This window comes from Zea mays, chromosome 6 (genome assembly GCF_902167145.1).
Source record: "Zea mays cultivar B73 chromosome 6, Zm-B73-REFERENCE-NAM-5.0, whole genome shotgun sequence".
Lineage (NCBI taxonomy): Eukaryota > Viridiplantae > Streptophyta > Magnoliopsida > Poales > Poaceae > Zea > Zea mays.
In genome coordinates, this window is record NC_050101.1 from 39,706,124 (window position 1) to 39,716,832 (window position 10,709).

At 41.1% G+C, this 10,709-nt stretch overlaps 2 protein-coding genes across 2 annotated transcripts; both read left to right on the plus strand.

Moving 5' to 3' along the window:
* On the plus strand, positions 1-1,537 carry LOC100502041 (uncharacterized). The gene is made up of 4 exons (NM_001347908.1): positions 1-423; positions 539-746; positions 852-1,076; positions 1,186-1,537. Exons 1-4 carry the CDS (start codon positions 161-163, stop codon positions 1,426-1,428), a joined length of 939 nt encoding a protein of 312 aa, NP_001334837.1. The 5' UTR covers positions 1-160; the 3' UTR covers positions 1,429-1,537.
* A 293-nt stretch (positions 1,538-1,830) lies between these two features.
* Positions 1,831-3,137, plus strand: LOC103630975 (uncharacterized). The gene is made up of 3 exons (XM_008651997.2): positions 1,831-1,846; positions 1,931-2,516; positions 2,889-3,137. The coding sequence occupies exons 1-3, from the start codon at positions 1,831-1,833 to the stop codon at positions 2,947-2,949; spliced, it is 663 nt and encodes a 220-aa protein (XP_008650219.1). The 3' UTR covers positions 2,950-3,137.
* Positions 3,138-10,709: the final 7,572 nt, after the last annotated feature.

Below are 10,709 nucleotides of genomic sequence, written 5' to 3' on the forward strand. Positions count from 1 at the left end.
GGAGCAGGGAGAAGAACACAGGGCACACGCACTACACGCACGGCACGCAGATACATATAGAGAGAGGTTAGCTATAGCTTGCACATCTATTTAACTAACTAACTAACTGGCTAGCTAGCTCGATCCGCAGAGCAAAGCGAAAGCAGCAAGAAGCAAAGCAATGGAGAACCCTGCGAGTGTGCTAGTTCTACCAGCGCAGTTCACCAAACTCACCTTCGGAAACCTGTACATCCGCCGGGCCGGGCCGGGCAGCAGGGAGATAACCGAGGAGGGCAGGTGCGACCTGGACAAGAGATACGTGAGTGACTTCCCCGTCTACGACGGCCGCGGCCCCGACGCCAGCCTTGTGGCCCGCGTGCAGGGGATCACCAGCGAAATCGGGAACGCGCACCAACTGTTCGTCGTTGTTTTCGACACCGACAGGTATACTGCTCGAACGGATTGCTTGCTTGCATGTGTTTGTGGCGACGCGCGCGTTCTAGCTAATTGCTTTTCCAGCTGTTCGTCTCGCCCTGCATATGCGTCTCTCTGCTGCCAGGCTCAAGGGCTCCACGCTCGTCACCAATGGCGTGATAACGGCCGGGTCTGACGAGTGGGCGATCTACGGCGGAACCGGGGTGTTTGCCATGGCGAGGGGCGTCATAAGGAGAAGGTATCTCGCCGACAGGGCCGGCGGGAACACTGATGAGCTCAACATGGATGTCTTCTGCCGGCCGTTTGGCTCACAGTCAGAGCTGCAAGATAAGGTTGTTCATCATACTAATAACCAGCGGCGGCCGTTCTGCCGTTTGGAGCTGAATATGTTTTGTTGGATATATAACATACTCCTATATGAATCTTTGCGCATATAGATGCAGGTGCAGGGGCAGGGCTCTAGCGTCACCAAGATTGGACTATGGGGTGGACCGGGAGGGTCGGCACAGGACATCACGGCGGAGCGGCCGCCGCAGCGTCTGCACAGCGTCACCGTTCGTGCTGGCGTCGCCGTCGACTCCATCGAGTTCACCTATACTGACAGCGCTGGGCAGAGGCGCGCCGCTGGGCGATGGGGTGGACTCGGGGGCAATGTTCGAACGGTGAGCAGCATGCAGTAGTCCTCCATCGTATCATCCATCAACCTCTTCATGAAGCATAATAATGCATGTCCATCATCATTCAATTCGAACTCTGCATGCGTACGTGCAGATCGACCTTGGCGACGCCGAGGATGTCAGGGAAGTCTCGGGAACATACGGCGCATTTGAAGGTGCCACTACGCTGACCTCGCTCAGGCTCGTCACCAGCAGCAGAACCTGGGGCCCCTGGGGTGTCGAGAACGGGACGCGTTTCTCCGTCACGGCGCCCATCGGCAGCAGCATCGTGGGATTCTATGCGCGGGCGGGAACCAGGCTCGTCGATGCTATCGGTGTTTACTTGCGTCAGATTTAATTCGAATAATAGCAGGGGAGCTACTGCTAGCTACGTACCTGCTCCATCCTCCATTATCCTTTATTTCAATTCGCTCATCATCGTCGTGTGTAAATTAAATAAATAAAGCTCTTGTGCCCATATTATATATAGTTGTCATGGCCGTGCCGTGTCTATGTGCGTATACAAGTTTGGCTCATATAATATTTATTCGATCTCTACTACTCTATAAGAATCTAACGTAAATTGTGGTGCACGATTATATCCACGCCAGACAGCGCTCCACTCTCAGGCCACACACCCAGCGCTTTACTCTATGCCTTCTGCCCCCCCCCCTCAGCCCGCGCCCACCCTCCTCCAACCGCTCCCCAACCCAATTCCATTCTTGGCACCGCTCACCCATCGGAGCTGCTGCCCCCACCGATGGCGTCGTCCACAGGTCCACCCTTCCCATCCTCCATAGAAGGCGCCATCCCTTCCTTACACGGCGAGGTCCACCATCGGCGCCCCCTTCCCTAGCGAGATCCCCCCATCTACGTCGTGTCCCTTCCTTACACGGCGAGGACCACCATCGACGCCCCCTTCCCTGGCGAGATCCCTCCATCTACGTCGTGTCCCTCAGAGATCCCCTTCCATCTTCGTCGCCCAGAGGAAAATGGACGGCAATCCCATCCATCGGCGCCAAACCCTACCCATCCACCATATTCGGCGCCCTCCCTTCCTTACGTGGCGCCATCGGTGGGGATATCCCCCAATCTGCTGGAAGGAGTCCGCGCCAAATCAGAGCCCAAAATTCGCGCCAAATCCACGCTGGATGAGGTGGTGGGGAGATCCCCCAATCTGCCCCCCTTCTACACGCCTACCATGAACGGGAATCCCTACCATCGAGAAACCCCCTACCCATCCTCCATAGACGGCGCCCTCCTACTAACCACTGAAAAATCCCTTCCACACGCCGACAACTTCATCCTCCTCGCGTTTGTAAGTTCAATTCTCAGATTTATGATTTCAGATGTTGAGTTGATTTTGCAAATTGATAAGCGTTTTCTTTCATACGGTAACTCTGCACGTGGACAGAATCACAGCTCTGTTAGCACTGTTTTATCAAGGTACGTCCAATTCCTTCTATTTAGTTGACTGTGATTCAATATGCTTGTCGTTCAGTTAGGGTGAACCATGTGCTTATGAAACCTGGGGATTGATTTATCTATCTTTGTCCACTCATTATTTGTCCATTCAAGCGAACCAAAAAAGGGTCAACACATAAACCAAAGACAACCTTCAGTATTTGTCCACTCAAGAATTTGCACTATCCTTATAGAGAATAACACAAACCAAATCATCCTTTGTTGATAGCCAGTTTCCTCATCTTCGGTCAACAACTAATAGTTGTCGTATAATTGTCCAATTGCAGTAGCATTTGATTTCTGTTGCTCATTAACAATTTATTTAAATTGACTCTGCAAAATGTTTCTCTATAGTTTTACAGTTTGTCTTGTCCTACTGCCTACTATCTGCCTAGAGGGAGTGCCAAGGGGCTAGGGCTATAGGTACTGTTGGTACAAGCTGGATTTCAGACGCCTTTGAGGAGCTAGAAACTACACAAAATTGTAAGCACAATGCTTGGACCTCTTGCTTTTTTAGTTTGGTGGATCTTTGTCAAACCAATTTGGATTCGTGAGTGTTGTAATGGATATAACATAGGCCAACCATGATATATGATTAGTTTACTTGTATTGTGTTGGTGGCTATCTTTACCCTACCTAATTCTCGGCCTAAGACTGAGGTTGCCATATTTCGTTCCTTTTTGACTTTCCAGTCAGCAGTCACAATGCAAGTATAATAATTTTGAGGGCAATTCTGTTAAAAATCAGAGTAACCGCAAGAATTTTGTTGTTACATTCTACATAATCTTAATATATTATAGTTTTACTTCTAATAAGAAAGTGCTTTGGTATATAGCACATGAACTATATTTTTAATGTGGTCTCATATAACATCAACATATCACCGTACGCTTGGTTTATCAGTAAGCCTAACTTTGCCTCGAACCTCAAAGCAAGAAAATTAACAAATCCATCGTGTACCACGAACTCGATAGATGTCATGAATTGTTTGATTAATACCAATGTAATTCAACCTATTTTATGAGGTGGTCCAACAACCTTGTAAGATGTCCTCTAATTCAACCTAAAATAGACAAATATGTCGTATGCTTGCTCCTGTGATTAACCAATTGGGTGTGTTTGCAACTCATAGTACATGTCATTCTCCTATTCTGATTTGCTGCATTTAAATTTTTTTGTTAAGAGCTTCGTGCATTTGTAATGTTAAGACATTAGACAACAAACTGACCATGTGGTAGATTGTATGCCTTTTTTTATTTTCAGTTCATTCTAGACCAAAGAACTCAATTTTGTCTATACTATGGGACTATTGCTGTATAAGACCTACTTATGCATAAGACAGACCATTTAGTTTGAAAATCCATCCCAAACCGCAACCAATGTTTATTTTTTTGCTTATTTTTGGCCACTTTAATGTTAGGAAGGAGAGAGGCGCCTAGCTCCACGTGCTACTAGAGAGATGACCCATGTAATCTTCTGTTTGAATTGGTTTAGGATTTTATTATGTTCTAGACATGCATATATATATTTTATATTATTTCCTCTTTATGTTATTTAAAAAAAGAAGTGACTGTTGGTACTACGTAGTATCTTCATACGATGCTTTTTGTACCTTGTTCTGTATTTCTCTCTTTAGATAACTTAGCATAATATCTTTTGAAGCAACAACATTGATTCATTGTTATTTTGGTTCTTACATAAATAGTTTCTTTAAACAAATGTTTTTGTATTTAATACTAGTTCTTGTTCTTTGTCGGTTTGTAGAGCACCTCTTTTTTAAATAACACTCCAAAGAGTAAAGCCGACACCCCATCAACGATCATCTGAGTGTTCGCTGCTCGTGATGATCGTTTTTCTCCTCATTCGCTAAAATGTAGTGAGTTCTCTGCTTCGTCGAGTCACGCCCTCATGGGCTGCTCGTGTTCATTGTTTATAGATAGAGTAGATAAAAGTTGTCTTTTATCATATTGTTTTCTGATATTTGTGATATTCTTACCCATGAATCTCGTTTGGTTTATTAATTATATTTGTGATATGCTATTTAATCCTTTACATTTTCATATTGTGTGTCTCATTATAATGATGTTTTTTTATCTAAACTATAAGATCAATGGCACCGTCAACAGTAACCAAAATAGGATGGTTGCAGTCCTATCTCCCTTCCCTTCAGAGTCTTCGTAAGTACACATTTTAGAAGTCACACCTATATGCGTGGACACTCTAATCTAAAGTTTGTGTTTCATGTAGTTTCGTGTTGTTTGATAATGTTGAAGTAATTGGCTTACCAATACTAAAGAGTGTTGTAGCGAGAATTGTTGTTAAGTTCCCTAGACGTCATGACAGCCAACAATACATTTTACAGGACATCACCGTGAGTAACTTCATCAACATTAAAATAAAATCAACATATAACCTTGTAATCCTTTGACTCCTATGACCTGCATTCTGAAATGTCTAGGGATAAAAAATCGAAGCAATTTCATACCACGATAATGTCCAACGCTTTGACGCCTTACTCCAACAAGGATCTACATATACATTGTATGAAGTGGTGTTCTGTGTAAACTGGGGGGCATGGCAATTTCGGAATATTGAACATATTCTAGAATTGACATTGGCAACACATACTGTTGTCAAACCATTCAACCTATCAATTCAGTTCCCTCCATATATATCCAAAACATCTTATGCCATTTCATGAGGTGGTCCAACAACCTCATAAGATGTTTGTAGGTAACGACATGTATTTATTTATGAATTATATACTTATACCGAGTTAACCCTATAAAATATTCATATTTAACTAATCACATGTGAATGGCCCAGATGTTATTGGAATAGTTATTCATTTAGAGCCATTACATCACATCGGTGGAAGGCCGTACAGAGAGGCCATACTAATGGATTCTAGGTCACTGATTCAGGGCTACATTATTTTTAAGACAATGAACATTTATTAGGTTTTAGGGTTTAGTAATGCTTTGCGATGGGTTTATTTATAGGTGGGATATAATCGTCGTGGGGATATGGCCTGAACTCTTACAAAGAAATGCTCTGCGATGTGTGTTAGCTAGAGATAACAAAGACATAATTATTGGAACTATGCTGCGTCGTAACAAGCTACACAATAATTTATCATGTGCCTAAACTCTTTCGACATGTACTCAATTATAATGCTTAATAACAATTCTAAATTCTATACTATAACAATAGGATGCTTGCAAACCTCGAACAATAGCATCATTCATTTCGATCCATATCATCACACGACACATCGGCTGCAGAGTGAGTGGTTCTTGCAATATAGTTAAACATTATAATTAAGTAATCATGTTCTTACAAATCATTTACTAAATTACAGCAATTCAGCGCTCCTTCATCCAAAATCCAAAGACTTATTTAATCAATAGATTCCTAGAGAGGAGATCGGCTTACTTGGCAACAATGTGACTGGACTGAAACGTGTTTTGTCTTGTTACGTTATAGATTTGGATAATTATGTATCAAATAAACATGCTCACAAAATTTTGTGATTGCCATTATTATGTAATAAAAATTATACCTTTACTCATCATACATACATATTCCTGTTGTCAACCCGGCCTCGCCCATACATTCTGGTTCTGCTGGGTAATTTTGATCAACAGACTGAGACATCTTGAGAAATTGACGTCATGTGAATAATTAAACTTGTGCTAGCTAATAGTTATTTAGTTTACAGACTACTTTGATCGAGCTTGGAACTTTGTACTTCAATTAGAAAATAACTAAGGCCTTATTCGTTTGTGTCGGATTGCACCTGGAATCGTTTCAGCTAATCAAAGTTTATATAAATTAGAGAAGCAATCCGGTTAGGAATCGTTCCGACCAACCAATCCGGCACAAACGAACAAGGCCTAAGCAGTAGTAGCCCGGGAGCATTAGGGGGGCTCGAGACCCCCCGCCCCAGTGTCAGCTCCGTCCCTGAGCAAGTCCAAATCAATGTTGACATAGTTTCCAAACAGACTGCAACTCTAGAAACATAGAATTATCATTGTTTTATATGAATGAAAATGTACACACTTGCATCCAAGTGGGGGGAATGGATGTTGGGCGATTTGGTTAGCGTCTGGGATTTATATATAACATACAATTGCTAAAATCATTAAGTTTTTGGATTTTGGATTTATATTTATTTGTTGGCGATCAAGCTATTTAGGTTCGTCAATTAATTTGCAACATCATGTCATATTTAACTTATATGCAGACCCTCAAAGTTGATGCTTACGCATCAAACATCTTTTGTGAGGCAACATGCAAGCTGTTCGAGAAAAGCACAACCGTGCTCTATTTTGTGTCATTTCATGGCTCCAGAATGTCTCCAGAATTTTACAGCAAAAAATTAGTAATAAAATGACAATCGACCAATGATAACGTGATTGAACTAAACTTTAATGCTTCTAATGATGTTCTGTGCTCATGGAGGGATAATTTAGAGTTGGCAACATCAAAATTTTGACTTGTAGATGCTGAGTCTCAATGTGCCAAGTACTATCCAAGTTGAATCTTCAACCCTGTGTGCTTAGCATGGACGATTATTCTTTTGGCATGGGCCTCACTCCACTATAACCTGCTAACATGTGATTGGATAGAGAGCTGAAGGTGTATATGAACTATTAATACCTACTAGAAACTCTAAGCATGATAGTGGAATAAATAGTTAACAGGTCGGTATGCTTAGGCATGGAGCAAGATTTCGTAACTGCTTGCCAAATTGTTCAGTGGTTTCACTAAGATGAGTTCATAAATCATAATTGCTAAGTGGCAACTTATCATTGTTCATTGGATGCATCATAACTTTTGCAGTCCTCTTAACTGATATCCTAATATAGATACTGCAGAAGTTCAAATCTATTATTTAGTTACTACTTTCTCATGAGGATGTTTATATAGCTTACAGGCTAACATCTTTACAGTCTATACATTTAGCCAAACATAAATCAGACGATGCTATTGTGACCTTCTATATGTTTGTATATTTTTTCAGTCGATCAAGCTTGATTCTGAGATATTTCTCTCGTGTTTAGATAAAGAGAATGACACAATTAATGTTCAAAGGATACAATCACACTTGCCTTTTTTGTTCATAGGATGTCCAGGTATTTTGTTTCTCATCTCCCTTCTACTGTTGTCGCCAAGCTAATATTGAACTTTGGTTTCCTTCAACAATTAGCATCCAGTTATATATACTTCTTTGAAGTGAGTAGGGAATTGCTTCCAAAAATATTTCAAGATTTTTTTTAAAAAATCTTGCAAACATGACTACACAATCTTGCGCTACACCTTTTTTGCGGCAAGCCATCATTGATAAACCCACAAACTTAATAGTCAGTCCTCGGTTCATCGATGGCTTTTACCCTCACTCTTCAGTCTATTCATAATCTTCCACTGAAATATGCTTATGCATAGAAGGTAACGGTCTCTGGAATCCAGGATTAGTCCAGTGCTGATACTATGCAGCTTGCACATAGAAGGTAATGGTCTCCTTTCATGTTCTCGACTGCTTATTCATGTCCCATTTTATCTTCTCCTTTTAGTATTGTATAGGGACTATGTGTGTGTGCTGCGAATGAGCTGACCTATTATAATATCAATTTTCTGTTTAGTAAGTCTGTACATTGTCACTGTTTCCACCTCTCTTGCTTATTCTTTACAAAGCTCTTTTAGCGGCAATTAATAATGGTCAACTATATTGTGGGTGTAGACATAGTAGTTTGTGAAAACTTAACTAAGTCACTCCACTGTCCATATTAGGGTTTCTTTATGGAGAATGGAAAACCAACAGAAACAGATCAGATGGGACATAACGATGGTCGCACACCATTCACAAAAATCTCAAACACCATTATTAGAGGTAAGGGTTATTACATGCATGTCGATTAATGACTGAAACATAGTATGTAGGGGAACACTAATACCCAAAGTTATATTGTAGCGGAGGAAAATGGATCGAAATCGCTTGGACCAAATGTCGATGCTAAGGAACGTAAGAGGCAAAGGGAAAATGAAAGATATGTCATGATGTTCGTTGAACAAAAAATGAGAAAAGTAGGAAACATCGTGAAGTAAGTCAACAAAATAAAGGACCTCTATACAGCCAGAGGCATCTAGAGGTGATGAAAAGTTAAATGCCTAATTGTTATACCTACGTGTACCTTATACAAAGTTGACGTGTATTCTTTTTTATATGGGTGATATACAAAGAAGACATTAATACGAAAACATGTGAGAGCGGTTAACTTTGAAATAAGTGGAGATGTGCATCTTGGTTCAGGTATATGATCATTTTTTAACAATAAATTTTAATAGATCCTCTTGTGGATTTGTGAGTATCTATTAATCTTATTTTTAGTTTTCATTGTGTTTCGTAGTTAGTTTTTCAGATGGTTGTATACCATTGATTTCACAAAGTTTGCAACACAAGGTATTGTAGGTATAGCAATCACATCACCCATCGTTTTATTGTAATGTCGTTGTCTTTGTCTATTATGTTAGCTCTTTACTTATGCTAAATGCATTTGTAGCCATGAAAATCATTTTACCACTGTTGATTTGGTAGGTCCTAATAATAACACTTCACCGACTGATAATTTTATCGAATGAGAAAGGCAAAGGCATAGAGAAAGACGTGCAAAAATGTCAGTTGAACAAAGAAACGAGTTGAATAAGAAGCGTCGTGAGGTGCGACAAAAAAACAAGGAACAACATATGATGTCCACTGTGTCAGGAGGTGATGAAACACGTCAAATTTAAATTAATGTTTATGTGCATAAACCTACACTTAGAAAGTAATGTGTTCATTATTTTTTAGATGGAGACGAAAAAGTAAACATTAAGATGATGATAGCGATTGGTTGCATAGGAATGATACATTCGAGGCAAACGACGTTTTCACAACGAGAGACCTTCTGACACCATGTACATGACTATTAACTTGACTAAATTTGCAAAAACAACTGATTTCAGGCGGCTTAACGTAGACATTCCTTATTCCAGGCGGTGTGCATGATACTGTTGGTAACACGCCTAACCATAATTTGGAAAGGGCCACCGACTTTAGAGGGCGGTACAAAAACTTAACTCCCATCAAGAGGGAGTTTAGGCGTGAATGCCTTAGGTTGTATAATAATACACCAAGGCGGAAAGGGTCAAAGTTAGAGTACATAAGAAAACATAGAGCACTTTTGGCTGACACTTTGAGTCAGGAGTCCATCGCCATGGAGGACCCGACATATACCCCTGAGGTTGTACACCCTACAATAGATGCAATTGAACCTGATGGATCCTCAGTCACCCCTGAATTCGTTAGTAACCCTTTCATTCCAGCTTCAACACAGACTAAGGATGTTGATTCACTAGATATGTCTACTGAACCACTAAGACATAAACATCATGTGCCACATGGGGAAAGACAAGCTATCTTAGTCCGTCGAAACCAGCAATTTGAAGCATCCATTACAAGGAACGTGGCTACTGCGACTGAGGCTACTATCGGTGACGCTGGGGAAGGTGATGATTGGACACAACCCCATATACCTGCAAAGATCAACAACAATGGTAATTACTATCATTGTTTTCAAGTCGGACGACTTGTCGGTCGTTTTGGCTGACCGACTTGGATGATTAATCGTGACCAATGTCGATTAATTAGATGACTTGAAAACAATGATTACTATCCAATCTTAAATGGATCCCTCACGACGACGATAGCATGTAGTCCGACTAAATGTGTGTTTCCATCATACAATGTAGGAATCCATGCCAAGGTGCTATCGTGGCAACAAATGGGAGTGCAGGTATGGCCAAACAAGGAAGTGGGGAGGATCATACCCAGTCGAAGCCAAGGGTCATTTCCAATGGTAATTGTTAAGAATCTTTATTCAGGTTACATATTTTCCCCACCCTAAAATCCCGAATGCCCTTGTCGTTTATGTGGCTTGTATTTTCACGATCCAAGCGATGATGATGATGAGGGTTTCATATTCGAAGAAGACGATGATGCCAACGAGGGATATCTATTCGCTGCGCAATGTACTTTTTTCAGTTTTTATTATGATATAATATGATACCGGTGTGAGCTATAAATACACATGTCTTAGACATTGTTTTCCAAAAAATATCAGATGAGGATACTGA

Coding starts and splice junctions, on each gene's coding strand:
- LOC103630975 (XM_008651997.2), top strand. Junction 2,517..2,888: donor GTTAGCACTGTTTTATCAAG/GTACGTCCAATT, acceptor GTTTCTCTATAG/TTTTACAGTTTGTCTTGTCC.
- LOC100502041 (NM_001347908.1), top strand. CDS start 161: ATGGAGAACCCTGCGAGTGTGCTAGTTCTACCAGCGCAGTTCACCAAA. Junction 424..538: donor GTTGTTTTCGACACCGACAG/GTATACTGCTCG, acceptor CTCTGCTGCCAG/GCTCAAGGGCTCCACGCTCG. Junction 747..851: donor AGTCAGAGCTGCAAGATAAG/GTTGTTCATCAT, acceptor TTGCGCATATAG/ATGCAGGTGCAGGGGCAGGG.